The sequence below is a fragment of the Mus caroli genome, chromosome 7, assembly GCF_900094665.2.
Source record: "Mus caroli chromosome 7, CAROLI_EIJ_v1.1, whole genome shotgun sequence".
Classification (NCBI taxonomy): Eukaryota; Metazoa; Chordata; class Mammalia; order Rodentia; family Muridae; genus Mus; species Mus caroli.
This window is the reverse complement of record NC_034576.1, coordinates 54919830-54940322: the sequence shown is the minus strand read 5'-3', so window position 1 is coordinate 54940322 and position 20493 is coordinate 54919830. Positions and strand designations below refer to the sequence as shown.

Here is a 20493-nt window from a genome sequence, read left to right as displayed (position 1 = left end):
TCTGCTTATTTGGATGCTGTGCTCCATAAGGAAAACAGGAATAGTCGGATCTTTAATCCTTTATCTCTGCCCTATCATCTTTCCTTGCATGCTACCCTAGCTGAGAAACTGATGTCAGACCTCATAAATCTTCCTAGTTCAGTAAGAGCCATCTATATTTGATCATGTCCTTCTGGGTGCAGTCCTATTCTATATCCCTATGGTATGAATCAGCTAGCAGCAAGTCCCCAATGTCAGTTTTGAGCACATTCTTAGACACAATTGAAAGACCACATTGGGTATCATATAAATCTAATAATCCTCCAGGTTCCCCAAGTATGGTCAGGTCCTAACGTTATCACTCTGAGTCATTTTGCCTTACTAAGGTATTTTAAAAGGTTAAACCTAGGCAGAGCGGATCTAATCACACAGAGACTTTTCCAACCTCTAGCCAAAGGAAGAGATATAAGAGAGGTCTAAGTAATGTCATGCTGTGTTGCTGCCATGAGCCAAGGATTGCAGCTTGCCTCTGGAAGGTCAAAAAGGCAAGAAATGGATTCTTTCCCAAAGTCTGCAGAAAAAAAAGCTTGGAGGGCACTTTGGCTTTATCTCAGCAAGACCATACTGAACTTCTGACAACAGAACTGCCAAACAGTTACTCAAACTCTGAGATTCATATTATTTTTGCTAAGCCACACTTATTTATAACTAAATTTTCATTATTGAAAGAAAAATTTAGACACAGGAGACAGTTGTAAAGGAAAGAGTGTCAATAATAATGCAAAATTTAATGTTGATTTTAATTGATAAAGATGGAGTTACTAAAATATCATATGTTTCAAAAGACAGTCGAGTTATTTCTTATGCCACGATCATCTTACCTGGCACAAAGGCTGTAGGCTTTCTTTATTTTTAGTTTCTCACTGTCATGCTTTTCTAGACTCATGGCACCTCCTCAATTCCACTAACTTATACCTTACCTGCTCAAAAGCTCTCCATGTATAGGTTGGATGTTTGACTAAATTGGTCATATGACATACAGATAAAACCACTGTGAGGATTTGCAGCAAGGAAGATGGATTTTTTTTTTCTTATTTGAAAGTAGTGAAACAAAAAGTCAACTTCACCATTTAAAAAAATTTCAAGTCAACATTGTTTGCTACTTCGAACAAATGAACAAATACTACCTACATTTACCTTCCCCACATGAAGGTAGTCTACACAGCCATAACTTGACACTCTTCATATTGCTGGGAAATCAGTAATTTTGAACATTAACTTTATTTAAGAGTGAAGCACTGATACAGAGACAGATAATGTGTGGGTTTTTTTTTTTAAACTTTGTTTTTATTTTTTTAAATCAGTGTGGACAATATCGTGCTGTTTATTGATACAAAACAGCTCTGTCCTGGGTATACAAGTCTGTAACATAATTCACTACATGAATTTTACTTCATGAGACAGCATAGCAGAATAGGACTAACTAAAGATACATAATTTTAATAAGAAAATGCTTGAAATAAACAAAATCACAAGGTTGATGAACATTTGACTGTGCAGTCCACACATCAAAATGTGAATGAATGCTAGCTTAGGCATGTGTATTTCACTAAGTGATCATCCTAAACACAGCTGCTCTGTGTGTAAAAGGTACCTGCTATTCCTAAGGGGCTGCACAGGCAACATCCAAAAGTACCCCAGAGGTTGGTTTGGTCAGGGATCAGAGATGAACTTTAAGGCAATCTTCCAAGTTAATGTAAACATCTCTGAAGTGTCCTTTCCAGTTAAGTATTATGGCTGAGAAAACTCTACTATATAGTGCTCTCAGACAAATTTTAGTAGCACATTATCACATTGTCACTTTGTAAAAAATAGGTATAAAATCCCCGCCATTATAAAAGTTTCTGGGGTGCTTTAGCTCATAGACATACAGCAGGCACTTTCTGTTGACCTACCCATTTATGTAAATACAGTCTCCTAGTCATGATCACCTTCAATGACTGTACCTAGAACTTAGTTCCTAACAAGGTTTGTTCTAAATACTATGTTCACATATTGAGAAATAATAATTTGCTTACCATTTGTCTGATTCCATTGAGTTTAGATTTTTTTCTCCATAGGCAAAGTTCTACAGATGCATTACAAATAAATAGTGCTACCATTTGAGTATTTTCCTGTCTGATGTGTGGTTTTTCAGAGCATGTGAACTATATTGACTACACTGAAGAATGGACACAGGCCATTGCATGAGTCCTCTTTCAGAGATCAGTTTCATTTAATCTCCTTCTTAGCCTTGTAGGTGGCAGAGACCACCAGGTAATTATCGGGATTCATGTCCTTCAGGGTTGGGGATTTGCTCTGGACAGGGGATGTCTTGCCGTCCACACGGGAGATCTGCAGCATGCGGCAGGGGTCATGCTTGAGCAGATAGCCTGCGAAGGTCTCCCAGCCTCCTCCCACTCGGACCATCACATGCTTGTTGTGCAGCATCTGGAAGGAAAGACCAGTAAAGTGGTCAGGTTTTGAGAGTTTGCACCAGCAACTCCTCACAGCAACTCCCAGGGCTAGTGAAATCAGCATTGCTTGCCTTACTTCCTTGAGTATCCATGTGGTGCACTGTATCTGCTTGGGACAAGGCTTGTGAAATAAACCTTGTGTACAGATGACTCCTGGGAAAACATCTGGAATCTAACTTTCATGCAGCTTAGAGCATCCATGTCTATTTTTCTGGATGCGTATGAAAGCTCTGTGTTGGACCACTACCACTCACCACTGCCTCAGCTCACACCAGTGTGCCATCCTTCCCAATGGGTCATTTCCCTCTCCACCAGAACTTAAGAGAACACAGAAGTCTCTGGTTTTGAGATAATGTTAATAAATGATGGTAACTGCCACAAACACATTTGCTGCAAAATACAAATAAAAATGCACTCAGAAAAAAAAAGTGAGATATGTTTAAGCCTTTTGTTTGTTTTTGTTTTTGTTTTTTGAGACAGGCTTTCTCTGTGTAGCCCTGGCTGTCCTGGAACTCACTGTGTAGACCAGGCTGACCTCAAACTCAGAAATCCAGTTTGAGTCATTTCAAGAAGTGATATATTTGTTTTTCATTGACACTAGTCTTCCCAATAACTTCAGAATATACCTATTAGAATCAACAAAGCCTTATGGTCATGAGTCATCATGTGGGTGCTGAAAATTAAACTCAAGACCTCTGAAAGGGTGGCTAGTGCTTTAAATAAATACATTTTTAAAAAAAATCAACAAAGCCAAAACTAAGTACACACACACACACACACACACACACACACACCTCTAAAACAATAAAGACAACAGAAACTTACCTCCAGGCTGGGGAGCCATCATGAGCTCCAGCATCTACCTCTCCAGTCCACACCTGGGGACATGGTGTGGGGTCTGAACACAAGGCCTCTTATGTGCTAGGCAACTCTAAAAAGTGAGCTGCACCCTCAGCCCCAATAGAGTTTTTAACTCTGGGAAAAAGTGAAAAGTCCTTTTCAGCCTAAAGTATTTTCATCATATAAATGCACTCTGAAGGTTCTATGACAAATCTGTAGAAGCTTGAATAATGGAAATATGAAATACAGTCCACTGAGCATGGAGAACACAGGAAATGAACCATCCCCCTCCCCTTCTGCAGCAGGGATCGAGATCTCAGCACAATGCTGTTGCCCCGGCCAACAGCTGAGGATGGCCAGAAGATACCCTTTCAGATCCTCTAGGTTCACTGTCCTAGAGGACAATGGAGATTACTGGACATAACTAGTTTCATGAGGAACATGGGCCCTGAGTCTGGCTTCAGCAGTGACAGACACCACCGTTGAAACAGTCATTTGTGTTTTTCCAGGTTCTACTGTGGATGAATGGTGGTGAGGACTGGGGGCAGGGAACACATGTACTTATCTCCTCATCTTGAAATCTGACCCTGCATTCCTTGCAGATATTGGCCTTTGTTTTTTCTTGCAGTCTGAAGGCAATCACAGGAGAAGTGACTCTCTCCCAAGAATGACTGGCCATCCTCCTCCTCCATTAAAGGAAATAGTATACAGATGCTATCTTGTAACCCTACATTAAAACATGCTTACTACAAAATTAGAAAAAAAGTCTTCCCTTTTAGAAACAGACAAGGCTAACTGCCTATAAAATATTTTTATGGTACATCAGTCACTCAGATCCACCTGACAGCCCAAGAATGCGGGCACTGGTAACACAGGTCAATAATGTGATTTGTTTTCTCAAAAATTTCCTGATTTTTTTCCTCAGAACTTTTGAAATGCTTCTCTTTTGATTTGACACAAGGCGCGCACACGCGAGTGTGTGTGTGTGTGTGTGTGTGTGTGTGTCTTGTCTTCTGCTCCTAACCTAAGCTATATCACAGGAACAACAACAAAAGGAATGGAAAATTAAAAAGCAGCAGCTCAGAAAGCTCCTGCATGAGCCTGGACACTCATATTACCTAACACTGCACACTTCACAGAATACTGACTCCACCCTGAAATGAGGAGAGGAGGGCCTGAGCGCAGTATCTTCTCTCTCGCCTCTCTTTCACCACACCATATGTCAAGCCCTTTGTGAGATAAGAACCTCAAGACTGTCTTATGGGAGGTATTCTTACACTTAGAACTCACTGTAATGTGCTAAGAAGTTTGTGGTCAATCTTAGAATTTCAAGTATGGGATTAAGATATTAAGGTCACAGTGACAGGTATCTGATTCCAGACATTTAAGTCCTATGTCCCTTTTACTTAAGTATGAGCTCAGTTTCCAAAGAGCCCTGCACCACCACATCTTCATGAACAAAACTCCTACATTTCAACCTAAATGCAAATTAATTTAATTATTATATTAAATATAAGCCCAATTACTCTGAGCTTGGTCCTCCTGGAAGAACTGGCCTAGTCCTTTGATGGATTCAACACATGATGATATTATGGAGAGGTGATACAATACAGGAGGTGGGCCTTTCAGAGGTGATGGACCACTAAGGCACCCTCTCATAGTCCCTCTCGGCATTCCACCATGAAGTGAGCAGTCTTTGTCCCACACTTCCCCCTCCACAGTGCTCTGCCCTCCATCCCAGGTTCACCTGATCCAAAGACTGCTGATTGACACCCCTCAAGCTCTGGACTACAATAAGCTCTGCTGCCGTGCTTTCTCCTTTGCTGTTTGCCCTTATAACACCCGAGCTTTCAGTTTTGGAATCACATATCTGCAATCTCACGGCACTGCCAATCGCAAGCTCTTATGATGCTCTCATAGGCTATACTCACTTTGCCTAAATAATAATCCCATTACCAGAATTCCACTTTCTACATAGGAAAGTGAGAAGGCAAGAAACTTGTGCAAAGTTATAAAGAAAGCGGTGAGCAACAGGAGGAGCAAACAGGGCATTTCTTAACTGCATTCATTATTTCTACAGCCTAGACTTTGGTTGTTGTGCCTTCTAATCATTGGCCACTGGGGCATTAGCCCATCACAGTAATCATCGATATCAGGAATAACAACATGTGGCTGGAGCAGATTAAGAGCTTGCTTAAAATAATTTATGGATATACCCTAAAAAAGTTTACTTTCAGAAGACTGTCTGGCTATGGTTCTAATCATTCAGAAACAAGCGTTCAGGTATAGTGACAGGAAGATACACATTCACAGTCCCTGAGTCACAGAGGTGTCCCTGCCTCTGCCCTTCCAAAGGACCCAGTGCTCTGGCTTTTATCTGCATAAGAGTCCAGAAAGAAGGCTGCTACTTCAGGTTAACTACCTACCCTGCAGAGGCAGGCAGAGCTCAGATTATATGCAGGTACCAAGAACTTTAGCAACCAAAAGTGTTTCTCTCCCTCTTCTTGGAGTCATTAATGAGTGCTTAGAAATAGAAACAAACCAATTCACTCTTCATTTAAAAGGGAAAGTCTACATGTACATCACAGATAACTACATTTGACAGAACTATAAAAGCAGTCACAGAAAACACCTAGAAAAGTGTAGCCTCCCCCGGCCTGAAAAGGGCTGGTACAAACCTTGTTGCCACTGAAGTGGGGTCACCTGGGGTGCAGCTTTCTGACTTGGCTGGCTCCTTTTTGAAGTGACAACTGCCCTGCTCTTCTGCTACCTGCCCAGAGGCTGAACCTGTCTTCCTGAGACATTCCTGAATGGGCAGCCAGCCTGGTGACCAAGTGCTGACAGAATGGCTCCAGGCACCAAGAGTGGACTGGCAAGGGGGGGGGGAAGGAAGGGGGGAGGGATGGGCCTTCCCCCTTATAAGCACGGTCTCTTTGTAAACTCACAGGCCTTGAACAGAATCGTGCCTTGGTCTCCATTAATCTCTCTCGCCGTCTAAGTCTTTTTCAGCCCCAGCCTGCCCCGCCAGGTGTACCCAGTTCATGTAGGCCATGGGCCAGCTTACAACAGAAAAGGATCAGGGGTTACTGGTAATATGCTTGTGCCAGCATGGTCAAGGTGACCGTGCTGTGTCACATAAACAACAAGCAAAATTGCCTCAGATTAAAAACAGGAAAAATACCAAGTAGCAAAAGAGTTTTCTGTGGGCAAAGTTTATGACATTAAAGGCTACATGCTCATATTTGACATATTAGATTAGTGACATCTCTGGAGGTGGTCTGCATAGAGGACCGGGTCTGTCCCAGCTCAAAATCCCTACTAAATGCTTCATGTTTCTTCTCCTTTCTGGCTTAACTCTGCCGAATCTGTTTTTCTCTAGCTCTGCTCCTGCAGGCACCTGCCAACATCAAGAGCAGCAGGAGGGTGGTCAAGTCCTACTCCATGATGCTCTCAGCCTGGCTTCACTAATCCACACTCTGCCCCAGAACACAGAAGCCTTTCCACTGGGAGCGCCTCTTCACTCAGCTGCCTCAGCTGAACCTCTGAGAGTGGTTCTTCACTGCCTGCTGTGTGCCCATCTAAGGCCATGTCTCCTTCTCTTTCAAGCAGCAGGTTTGTACTCAGGCAGAGATAAGGTGGCAGTAGTGGTCCAGGCAGAATTGTCATCCCCAGAGTGACAAGGTGACAGATCTTTAATAATCTTCTACCCATGCTGATGTTTCCTTCCTTCCCCTGCCTGCTGGACCTGACATTCTCTTAGGGGCCAACTGCCAGTTCTCTCACCCTTTCTTACTGTTTCAGATTACCACAAGCACAGCAGGTCAGATGTCCCACGTGTCTTTCTCAGAGCCTAAACTCCACATTTGCTACATTATTTTGAAAGATCAAAACTTCACACACCTTTCTACATATACTTGATAGCTCTACATTTTCAAGAAGACATAAAGTCCATTCCTCCATTTAACCTGAGTACCCTGGGGCTCCTCACAGCATTAGACACACAATGTTACCAAATGCAGTTTAAAGGGATATTGACTGAACAATGCTTATCCAATAAATTAACAAGGTTAATACTCAATACTGCTCCATCCAACTGCCTGTTTGAAATATTCTGTATTATTCATGAAATGATGGAAAGAGAAAGATGAAATGATTTGTGTCCTTTTTTAAGAAAGCCCAGGTATGAATAATAATCCATATCATCCTTTGTGTAGACAAAGAACATCACTGAGAGAAAGAGAAGCATGGAGTCTGAAAGTGAATCCAAGGGGCCACTGCACAGGGAAGGATGGGTTGGTGCATCTAGACAGCTGTGGGTGGAAGAAAGACAAGGTGGGGAGGGTGAGGAAGAGCATCGTCCTCTCTATGGACTCCAGAAGAGTGGAAGGAGCATGGTAGGTGCTAGTGTCACAGGATAGAGACCCTTCCTTCCAAAGGAGTCCACTGAAGGTCCACCTCAGCTGCCACATATCATAGATGAGGTGTTGTGGACCAGTAGCTTTAATGTTGAGCATGACTGAACCAGTAACCAAGCATGAAACAGCCATGCCCATTACAGAAGTCTGTATTAATGTCCAGAAGAAAAGAGGAGCTTTTAGGTCTGGAAATAATCAAAGTGACTTTAACCAAGTTATAAAATGTTTGCTTTGATTTTGTTGTACAAGCTGGTTAGATACTAAAGGATTGACTCACATAAATGAACTTAAAGGCAGTAAAAGGGAAGAATGCATTTGAGACAATAAGAATGGTGGGTGCGGGCACTGTACTAATTGATAGCTAGTGACTAAGAGCACTTACTGCTCGTGTAGAGGGTCTGGGCTCAGTTCCTACCACCCATGCTAGGTGACTCACAACTACCTCCCACTCTGGCTCCAGCGGTCAGATGAACTACTTTGGTCTCTACAGGCACCTGTGTTTATATGCATTTATCCACATGCACACATGGAATTAAAAATTGTAAATGTAAAGAGATAATAGGAGGAAGGATCAGAGTGTGTTGGTCCCACTGCCATCTTTACCCGGAGGCTTCTCCTACAGGTAAGGGCGTGGTTCTTTTGGCAACAGTGTGGATAAAAGTTCTGTGTGGAAACAAGAGACAGGTGGATCTAAGAGGCTGTTAAAGTGAACACACACATCACTGAGGACCAGCTGAACTGGAAGGAAAGCAAGCATGTTCAGTCATGGGACAGCATGGGGGTTCCTTCTCTATCATTATCACAGAGAACAGGACATCAGAAAGCCCATGCACTCACTGACAGGGAGGTGGAGCCCTGCAGGACACTTCCTGAGCTTTGTGACTTTGCAAACAGGAACACAGTTTTTGTTGCATGGAACAGGTTGTTAGGGAGAAAAAGGAAGTGGGTGAAGAAACCATATCTTAAGATTTGCAACATGGTGGCTAGGGAGATGGTTCTGCTTTTAAAAGTTAGTACTGTTCCTGCAGAGGATCCAAGTAGGGTTCCCAACACCAACATCTAGCAAATAGCAACTGCTTTTAAATATAGCTCCAAAGAACTGTGGTTCACTTTCTTTGGCAGTCCATGTCCATGTACACACTGAGATAAACACACACACACACACACACACACACACAATGATTATATATAAAATAAATATATTTTAAAATTTTTTGATACTTATTTTTATTAGTTTGTGTATCTGGGTATATATGCCTGCATATATGTCTGTGTACCACATGTATATGGTGCCTGCAGAGGCCAGAAGAGGTCATCAGATCACCTGGAATTGGAGTGGGGTTGTTTACAGAGTTGGGGCTGGCTGCTATATAGATTCTGGGAATCAAACCTGTGTCCTCCTGCAAGAGCAGGCAGTGCTCCAGCCCCACCTCCAGCCCCCACAACATGAATTTTATATGAAATTACATATCCTATAGGAGACATGAAGTAGTTGTATATTCTGGCCCACTGTAGTTGGACAAATACAAAATGTTCCTGAAGTGGAAAAGGAGGAGAGTGGAGCGTGTTGTATTTACTGTACAGAAGTATAATATAAATAGAGCATTTCTGTAAGTGCATATGTGTGTGTCACATGGCTCTGCATGTGCTGTACATATGAAAGCCTTGAGGAACTCATGGGTAAAGGTGTAGATAAGAGAATATAGAATGGGAAAGCCATCAAATTTCAAAATAGACCTGATGAAAAATGTGCACGACTAAATAAAAATAATTACTAGGATTTCTCAATGTAACATAAATTCAAGAGCTAAAAACAGACAAACAAAAATAAGAACAGACAGAATAACCAGCCAGTGTGGCAGTTTTGACTGTCTGTGTCTGAAAAGTGAATACTGGGTTTCTGGGGATGTTCCCAAGAGCCTTAGTTATATGCGACATTGAAAACAGGGCCTGTGCCTTCCTCCCTGCGGGAAACTGAGAAGCCCTGTGGGAACAGAAGTCTCATTTATATGCTAACATGTGACCAGCCTTTAGAGAACAGATGGGCATGCATTCTCAGTTCTCTGCTTTGGATGCAAGAAGACCGAACAATGTGGAGAGCACTCCAATCGTCACCCACTCCCTCTGAGAACAAATGGAGAGATAAGAATATGAAATAGACTGGATTCTGGGCAGATAAAACCACGTAGATTAAACAATGGTTTTAACAATGTGGAAGATGGAAACAGAAGTTTTGTTGTTATACATCTATCATCTACAGTTGAACTCCCTGTGCTCAGTCGTTTTATACACGTTGACCAGTCGCCCAGTTCTGCATTTCTGTGATGGTCTGCACTTGCTACAAAAAGAAGTTTCTTTGATGAGGGATGAGAGACACTCTTCTCTGTGGGTAAAATGACAAGTACTTAGAATGCAGTTGGTAATTATGCTGGTTTAGGAAAGTGGCATCTTAGTTTCTCCTCATCAGGATGGGCAGATGACTAAGTTTACAGTTCCAGGAATGGTTCTCTCCTAAGTACAGTTAGACAACTCTTGACCAACCCTGAGACATGAACACCATCACCTCTGGGTATATCTGGTTGTTCTGACTCATAGGCTTATAGCTGGTTAGGAAATGTACAACATAAGTTTAAAGTACTTTTGAAGGTATATATATATATATATATATATATATATATATATATATATATAGGAATTGTATTCCTGTATACTGCTTAATGAGAATTGTTTATAAATTTCTTTTGAGCTCATGAACTATTTAGTGATCATGGCTTTGGAAGAATTTGCCAAAGAATAGATTCTAGGCTAAAAGTGATTTAGAGATGTAGTTAAACAAAAGAGAAAACTTTGACACTGAGAAAGCTTGTTTGGTACCTAATAGGGTTAAAGAAACCATGGTGATAAAATAGGAGGAAATAGGAATCCTGGTCTTGGAATGAAGGGGGTGGAAGAGAAATCCTGGGTATATTGTGTAAGATGTATCTTACAGAAAATGGGAGAGTAAAGCAAGGAGCACTTCACATTGTGGACTTACCTGAGGGTGCTGAGATGGCCTCTGTCCTGTGCCCTGTCCTGCCCTGGGTTCGAGTATCTGGTTCAGTTTCTGCAGACTCAGCTCTGCTCTCTTTTGCTGGGGTGGCACATTTAGTCTGTAGGACCCAACAGCCCCTACGCAGTGTCACACCATTGTCTTTTTGGCCACACATCCTTCTTCATCTCATGGAGTTAACAAGCAGCTCTAAACCTAAGTTTTCTGTAGTTTCCAGGAATGATTTGTCTAGGTTCTTTTGAAAAGCCTCTTCTGTGGGCTTGTAGAGCTAGCCACCTGATTCATCCCTTTCCAATTAAACTCTTTATGCAGTTCTGAGGGTGGATCACAGGACCTTATACATGCTGGACAAGTACTACTACCTACATTACAATTTTAACCACCAAAATTCTCTCTTTTCTTTCCTTGTGACTTCATATTTTTAATGAAAAAATGATTTTATTCATTGCCTTTCATGTGAATGGACATGAGTGGAAGGGTGCCTTTAAACATTTTGTCAAAACAAAGTGTTGGATACATTCAGAAATAGACAAATTTCCTTTTTAGTGACTCCCTCTACTATAATCACCGAAAAGTTCATAGTGTTTTCAGAGTATCTGGTTTCTAAACGCTGCTGTTGACATTCAGGAGCCAGCAAGACACTGATGGGGCACCGATCTTGTGCAGCAACATTGCTTAGCACTCAACTTTGGCTCTTCCCTGGCTTACACTGGCTTTAGAAGAGATTACAGAGGTGGATTTGAATCATCAAAACCTTGTGTTATCCAAGGAATACTTTTGTTTTGGAGTGTGTGTGTGTGTGTGTGTGTTTCTGTGTTGCTGCTGGAGTCTGGCTCCCTTTCCTGAATAGATTCCTAACTTTGCAGCAGCTGAATTCCTGTTATACTCTGGAATAAGCTACAAATGCTCCTAGGCAATACTTCCCCTTCTAGCAGCAAAGTTTTCCATCTTGTTGCTTTCACCACACTGACTGTCTTATAAAATATTTATTATGACATTGTCTTCTCTGTCTCTTGTAATTAGGTTGCAGCTAAGCCCTCTTAATTGCATCTGGGGCAGAGCTGGGTAAAAGGATACCTTACACAGGGAGGCAACAGGGATTGACAGGAGCTAGTGCTAATGCTCCCACGCAGTCTCCAGCAGAGGCAGCTACAACGTTCTGCCCACCATCACTTGCATGTTTTCTGTGAACTGCTTGTCTCATACTTGCTTCCAGAAAGAAGCTTCAGGAGACAGATGTTTCTAAATGAGCCTCAGACATGTACTTTTCTTCTAAGAAGAAAATAACAATAACAATAAGCTAGAAATATTTTCTTTCACGCCTTTGTAGAATCTTTGTGATACAAAGCTTATTCCTTTTTGGGGGGCTGGATCTCACCATTTGAGTCACTACAGTTATACAGCTGTCAAATAAAGGCATGCGCGCTGCACGAGCCCAGTGTATAATTCTACAGAGGAGGCTGGGCCACATCACTGGCCATCAGAAGCCAAGTCTACATGAGTCTGAGGCTCCAGTTCTCTCCAGATAGAGGTAACAGTAATACCAGCCTGCCAAGGTGGAGCCCTTGTGATAACAGAATGAAACAAGTCAGTGTCTTGATAAGGTGTGATTCTGTAGTTGCCAGCGTATTCAACTTTCTACAGTTGTTAAGTAACCTTGGTGTTCCAGACATGGTGTCTTCATGCTTACCCATCAATATCTCTGTCTCAATGAATCTAAAAGGAAACATCCATTGCTCAGAAGGAAACTGAGGCACAGGGAGAGTTGTGCAATTGTCAAAATAATACAGAGTTAGTGGTGGTTACAGCTTGGCACTCTTGGTAGAGACTGAGCAAATGATAGCATCCTTTCTTATTTCTGCGTCTCATCTCTCTGAAGTTTATTGTGGGAAAGGTGGGAGCATCAGAGGTGTGCTAGGAACTTCACAGAGGTAATAAGCATTGAGGGCTGATTTCCTGAGCCTGTTTATGTGGGCTGTGATTAGCTGTTTTATGAAAACCTAAGATGAAATCCTCACCTCTGTGAGGTAGGTACCAAACACCAGGCTTTGTCGCTGGTGCCTTAGTTTGTCCTGCAGCCTTATGACCTTATCACTTATTTTGAAAATCCTGATGTCAAACCATCTGCTGAACATCTGCTATCTTGTTTGTGAATGTGTTAGAGAACCAGAGTCAGACAGCTGAATTCCCAGCTGTCTAATTGTAACATATGTCATTGCAGAGTGATATGAAACTATGGTAGAGTTTGCAGTCCTATAAATTACTCTAATGTTGTTCTCTGGAGAACAGATGACTGCCTTCTAAAAACAATATTTGTGCTCACATTATGACACCTTGTAAAGATACACAGTGAACAAGCTTGACTAGGAGTCAGGAAGCATACAGTATCTCAGAATCTAAATTTGGTGACCCACTTCTGGTAGGCAGGTCTGTCAGACAGTTGCTACCCACTCCAGTGGAGAGCAGATAACAGACCGTGTTGAAATGTGAGCTTCCAGACCCATTAAGAAGAGAAAGGCTTACTGAAGGCCACAGAGGGGCTGGACGACCAGGCTAAATGACACCTGCCCACTTAAGCACTGTAGAGGTCATGCATGTGGAAACCCTGTTCAGCAATTTAATGCTACTGCTTGCCATTTAAAAAGCATTAGAGGTTAGGAGGATTTGTGAAAGATCATCCCAAAGAACTTGGAGTTCATTCTCTTCATACCCAGTCATGGATGCTTCTTCCTCACCCTCCACACCTTGCCTTTCTTCCACCCACAGCTGTCTAGATGCACCAGCCTATCCTTCCCTGTGCAGTGGCCCCTTGGCTTCACTTTCAGACTCCATGCCTGCCTTTCTCCATGCCTCTCCAGCTCTCATAGTTTCACAGAAATCTCCTTTTGTGCACTTCTCAGTGTCTTCATTTCCTCATTCGCAAATGTCAACCCTGCCACCCTTTCGTCTGCACCTCTTCCATGCCCCATGAGACTCTTTGAAAGGAGGTTAATTTTATCTTATCCACCTTTCTTCCCCTTCATCTGGAATCAATCTGATCTCTGGTAGTAGTTATTTCTGCCCAAGTTTCTTCATTGTTACAGTTTTGTTATTACCTCTGCGCCTGGTGTTCTTTTTATTTCCCTTCTGAAGTTCATTTGTATAGCTGTTTTATTTCCAGTTTTTTTTATATCATACAGCAAAAGTAGCTCTTCTCTGCATGGATCACATTTTAAATTTCTTTTTAACATAATTTTAATCATCCTCTGCATACCAATATCAAGCTTGCTCTGATAAACCTTTGCAGATGAGGGCACTGGTGGGGGCAGGGTGTTAAGGTCAGGATTTGTAATCCTAATTTTAAGTTGTCTGTTATAGTCAAGCAGGGTTCAGTGGCTTGTGTAGTTCCTGGGAGGTGAGGCTACAGCAGGCTGGTCACTGAGAGGCATGAGGCTTCCTGTCTTTAAATCCAAGCCTTAGCCAATTCTCCTCATCTGCGGGGTTATGAGGTAGGATGCCCTTCAGTGGAAAACCTTCCATACACTAGACTTCAGGAAAGGAGGCCTGACCATAATGTCTTTCCCCCTGCTGTGTGACAGTCTAACTCAGCATCAAACTGTATGATTTGCTGTTTCCTGATCACTGTCATTTTTTTCCTCAAACAGAATAGAATACTTCTAAGGACATAGAGAATGATTTGGAATTTATGCATTCCTACTTGTTTATTTCCTTTATCTCCTAAAAGAGGATGGAGACCACAGAAGTCCTTATTGCTAGGAGGTCACATACGTCCACCCATCAATGACCACTATTAGGTTACTCACTCTTTATTCACTCTTGAAAAGGTATTTACTAAGCAATTGCTGCTTAACAAATAATACGATACCTCCTGGGCTCATCACAGAGAAGATGGTGCATGTATTCTAATGTAAACAGTTGGTGAGCAAGTGGATTTGCCATGGGTGGCAAATCCAGGAGGTTGTGAGATGAAAACTCTAGCTGTGAAATGCAATTTAGGTCATAGAATCTCACCCAGTCTTAAGATCTTCTCATTCTGGTTTCCACTCTAGAGACAAAGAAGTGAAAAGACTCAGTTTCTCAGTTTTCGTTACAGCTAAGCAGGCATGTGGCTCTCCTCACTCACAAGCCATATGGAGATGTCTAGAAAGAAGTCCCAGCCATGTCTACTCCTTTTTTCCATCCTGAAACTCAGATGTGTTGACTCCATCTCCATTCTGCAGCAGCCAGAGAGTAGTATATAGAAAGGAATATGAAGAAGCAAACAACATACCAAGGACAGCAGAACAGAGCAGATAGGTCCTTTTGTCTCATCATCTACTATCAGTTGGTCCGGACTCTGTTACATATATGAATACCTAAATAATTAAGGATACTGATGGAATTTTCTAGAAGGCACTGGATTGTACAAGATATGTCTCCTAATTATTACATGCCCTAACCTAATTAAAATTATCAAGGGGACCTTTTATATTCTGGTTCCAGCCTATGGGGCAGTTAGAAATTAATTTCTCTTCCCCCCTCCCACATCTCTGTGTCAATAATAAAGTTTTAAGTCCCAGTTTAGCAGCATATGAGTGCTTCATATGGAGGGTTCAACTTGAATGGAAACCTTTTCTGAAAGCAAACTACATCTTAATCATTTCTCAACTCAACCATAATTTCTTGTTGTTATTGCTTCCCGGATTCCCTTTGAGGGCCATTCATACTCCTTGAGATAATTAGCAAAAATCATAAAATAATATTTCAAGAACAGCAGTGAGAACAGAAGAGATGTAATTTCATAATCCTTTTTGAAGCTGAGCAGGCAGACCTTGCTGAAACACAACTGTAGAGAGATGCATGCTATTTCCTCTTGCAGAGACACTGGGTCTCCTTACAGAATGGGTCTCATAACCAGCAAGAAGCCAATAAATTCTCCCAATGAACCAGCTGCAGATTCACTGTTGTATATTTTAAAAGGAAAAGAGAATCAATATACTTCCACAGACACATCCAGCCTATGAAATATGTTTCAAAAATTAGCAAAGTATAATGTCATGTGGTAAGCACTGGTGTAATCAGGATCTCAAGAAACAGACCTAGTGTGATAAGTACATAGGTAATAACTGGTTTAATGGCTTCAGTTTTGCTGGCTCATGTTGTGTTCTGTGTTTTGCATCTATAATAAAATCCAAGGCTTCACATATGCTAGTTAAGTGCTCTATGATGAGCCATATCCCCAGGTCTAAGAAGGGACATGTTGCACTTTAGAGGTAAGATGAGAGAGGAGAGTTTGTATATGATAAAATGTTTTACACTCATGTAGGAGATCTTCAATGATAAAATAAAATTAAATTAAGAAAGGAAGGATAGTGGAGAGGAGGGAGGGAGTCAAACAAGGTATCCAGACGCTTGCTTTCTGACTATGACAGAAGTCACAGCAGAACTGCAGTTACTGAGTCTCAGCAGTAGGCGGCAGAAGCACATAAGTCCATGAGTTTGTCCATGCTTAAAAAGAAATGTCCTTTTGTTAAAATTCTATCTATGCAAAAGAAGTGACCACTCCTCACTCAGCACCTCTCTCCAGTGCATCTGCTTGTTTGTATTTACTGAACTCGAACTCTCACGCTACTGTGCTTTCAGAGTAAATCTACTTTTCACTCCTGAATAGTTCTTTGAGTGGAAGCAAACAGGTATATCTCTAAGCACTAATGATGCAGTTATAACTACATATATGTCTAAGAATTGCACAATAACACATCATTGTGTGATTTAACAACTAACTTTATGAATATAGTGAACCCAGTACAGTACTTATAGTAAAAGTTGCTTTGTACAGAACACTGGAGCTGACTCAACACTTTTGTCAACATTAAGGGGAGATAGTCAATTTTATTTGTGGTTTAGAAGCCAGGGGTCAGAGTCATGAAGCAACTTGATCAAAGGTTACATGGTGCGATTAAGTTCACTACTGGGATGTAGCACATGGCTACAGTTCAACGTTCTGAGAAACTGAGGATGTGGTTCAGTCCCACAGAACTTACCCATCATGCACTAAGCCCTGGATTTCATTCTCAGTCCTAAGGAGCACAATGTCTAACATACGTGGGAACTACTATTAATTCTCACTCTACCTACATTACCAAGTGTTAATCCTTCTGCATAACACACAAGTGATTACTTCTTGAACCATGAGTAAGTGGATGTCTATAAGCAGCAGACAAGTGGGCACAGGGTAATGCAATAGAACACAAGACCAATCAGATTGGCTAAACCTAAAAACCTACTTCAAGGAATCTGTAGAATGCCCACTGGTATTTTCTAAAATTCTTGCATAAAAATAAGCTTTGTGGTATCAGCTCGATGTTCCTTTGCATAATTTTAGCTCAGCTGATATGAATGCAGATCTGCTTTCAATAACACACATCAGGCGAACATCGTGATTGTTGTGAAGAAACTAAGATGAAAGGATGGATGTCTTAAGGTACTGGGAGCAGGCTCTATCTTTAGGCAGACAGACCATAAAAGTATGGGGTTGTGCTTTAATTTTAAATAAATCTCTCTATGGAAAATTTCTAAAAGATCTGGAGAAGTCTGACTTGTATGATTGTATTCTTCCTTGTTTAGACTTAATTACAGGTCAGGACATAATACACTCTCATTATTATCATAAAAGCAGTTCCCATGTGTGCTAACAGGACATCTTCTGGTTCTATACCTCTCCCATATCAGAAAACCAATCCTTGGCTGTTCACTTTCCTATAGTCTCATTCCCTGAAGAGGGAAATTGAAAGGCTTTCTAAACACCCTTCAGGTGAAGATGACCAGTACTTTAGGCAGCAGAAATCTGAGCCAAGCACCCAAGCTCTGCAGAAGTGATCACAAATCCAGGATGCAGGCATTAGTAGCAAAGAACCCTGTGAATCACACAATCTGCCAAGACATAGCTGTGGAGGTACCTAGGCATCCCTAACTCCTAAGATACCAATCAAGTCCTAAAATCAACAAGTCCATTGCTGTGTGTTGCCCATCTCATTCATGAAGATGAAACATTTGGTGCTCCAGTGCCCTCTGACAGTCCCTAGTTAATTCTTCTGGTAGAGTAGGATGTGTCAAGAGACAAACCAGTTTCCAGAGGGGTCTTGTGTCAGAGTGAATCAGAGAGAATAGACAGTCCCTCACCCAGGATGAGTAGAAAAAGGGGGTAGAAGAGCTCAATAGGCTGTGTACACTTGACCTTAATTTCCTCTGCAGACTAGAGGATACACTTTGTGAGAGCAGTTGTTTTGCTTTTCTGTTTGGTTTCCCCACCCCCTTGGTAATCACTAACATCCGCTGTACTTGGGTGGGAAAACATCTCCAGTTCACATCAAACAAAGTGTTCTTGGTATTCACTCAGTAGAGACAGTGTTTACAGCAGTGGTTTTTTTCAACTTTCCTAATGTTATGACCCTTTAATACAGATCCTAATGTTGTGGTTACCCCCAACCATAAAATTATTTTCATTGCTACTTCATAACCATAACTTTTGCTACTGTTATGAATCATAATATAAATTTCTGATATGCAGGATTATTTCTACTGACCCCTGTGAAAGGGTCATTTTACCCCAATGGGGTCATGACCTACAGATTGAGAACCACTGGTTTAGACTATCATGAAGTTTTTCTATTATTACTTCCCTATTTTGTCCTCTATCCATGATGGTGTGACATAGAACTTGTTATGTTAGGCTTGCTGGAACCTCTTAGTCATCTTAGCAGATGAATCTCAGCAAATGAATCTAAACTGTGACCTCAGTATTAAAAGTCAGAATCAACATCAAGTTCAGGAAATCAGGGATCTATGATGTGATGGTTAAGAGCCTATGTGGGAGTAGAAGACAAAAGACACATGGAAGTTCAAAACCACTTGTGAGAAGATTTTAAGGTGGAATGCCATTCTGAGATTGGGACTGAAGGAGAGTTCCAGAAACCTGAGCATGCGTGGTTGGGGTTACTAGCCTGATGAGTAGCCTAGCAAGCGTTGACTCTAAGAGGACAAAGTGAATCCTTTAGATGATGCTGAATGAAAACTTTCTATGACATACTTGGCTCTTTACACCAAACAATCTAGAAGGATGCTACTTATAGATCTACTGTATCCTTCAGAAAAGAGGTTCCAGAAGATCCATAGTCCATAGTCCGCCACACACCACCATATATGACTGAGCTGAGGAGAGTGACTGGAAGTGAAAAACATAAACTATCTGAGTTTGAAAGTACAAAGTACATTAGATATCAATTCCAATCTCCTCCCTTGAAGCTGAGAGTAAGGAGTGATTATTGGGTAACATTCACAAGTTGGCTTTTCAATAGAGTCTATAACCCCAGACCAGCTGGGTCTTAACTTTATTGAGCAATATGATAGTTATCAATTGGCTAGGACCTAAGGTCTACTTTTTCAAAATTAGGATCTGAAAAAATTAAGAAGACAGTGATGGTGATCACTATGATAGTGATGACAAAAAAAGAAATAAAGATGGTGATGATGATGGTGATAATTACAAATGTATGATCATGGTGATGGTTACAATGGTGGTGATGCTGCTGCTGCTACCTGTTCCTCAAAAGAACCTCCTGATAAAGTTACAGCCTAGTATTTTCTCTGCTTTTCACAATGTGTCCTAGATACTATGAGTCCCTCTCACAGCAGCTTTATAGCTTACTCAGATTGACAAAATAGTGCTGGGTCCATATTACATTTTAGTATAAAATGTGTGTTATTCTACATTATCATGTTAAAAAATGTTTCAGGAAAATTCACTTAAGAAATAACATAGTCCTTATTTTAATCTTTCAGAAAGTGTACAGTGTACATATCCTGCAGAATATCAATTGCTTTGCACTGAGAATCAGTTGTTGTATTAATCAGACCTGATGTCTTTGAGCCCAAGCATCCTTGACATTGGTGAAAAACACGTGCACAACACTTCATAGCCCGGAACCCCTATTTCTATAAGCTCAACACCAAGAAAAATACAACTTCAAGAGGAGACTACCATATAAAAATGACTCCTGATGATATTTTGGTTTTGACTTGACAATACAGTACAGTGAGTTAAAAATAAACCTCCATGCTTACCACCCCCCTTATCTTCAGCTATGAGTCGAGACCACCAATTACGATTTGCTTTCTATTGAGATTTCCAATTCAAACCTAAAAGTAGTTCCCTCCTACGGAAACAATGGCAACATAGCCCCAGGGAAGGGCTCAACACTAAGCATTTTTTCCTTCTGACAGAAAACTTTGAAAAGAGAAATGACAGACAGCTCTTGCTAGAGATTTTAATTAAACCTCAAATGAGAAATTCTAGATCAGGCCAAGTGGCAGCTGCACTGATGTGACCTGCTGCAATAGCTGCACAAGGATCTGTGCCAGAAAATACTGGGTGAAAGGGGCCATGGTGCCCTTGTGTGACATTTAATCCAGTTCTCTACAAAGGGTAGTTCTGAAGAGCCTTCAGAGAGATCCTATGCCTCTATAACTAGTGCAGAATTCAAAGCAAGCTGCACCTGGTTGCTTAGTGACACCCGAATGTGGACCACAGGGTGTTTTAGTGCAGGGCTGGGAGTGGTTCCCTTATTTATCAGAGGACAACAGGCTCTGCTGCTCTGCCCTTCCGTTTTTGCTACAGTTATTAAGCAAGACTCCCTTTAGTACTACGTAGGAATTA

General features: G+C 41.4%; 1 protein-coding gene across 11 annotated transcripts in view; it reads right to left on the bottom strand.

Annotated features, from left to right (window-relative positions):
* Positions 1 to 1245: 1245 nt before the first annotated feature.
* Gas2 (growth arrest specific 2) overlaps positions 1246 to 20493 on the bottom strand; it is a 127719-nt gene continuing 108471 nt past the window's right edge. For 8 of the 11 annotated variants that reach the window (XM_029479603.1, XM_029479606.1, XM_029479607.1 and 5 more), the window contains one exon: positions 1305 to 2469. In XM_029479603.1, coding sequence (XP_029335463.1) covers positions 2251 to 2469 — 219 coding nt within the window. In that variant the 3' untranslated portion in view covers positions 1305 to 2250. Of the gene's footprint in view, positions 2470 to 20493 lie in introns of all 11 variants that reach the window. The other 3 variants (XM_021167625.2, XM_029479613.1, XM_029479612.1) reach the window with 1 other exon arrangement.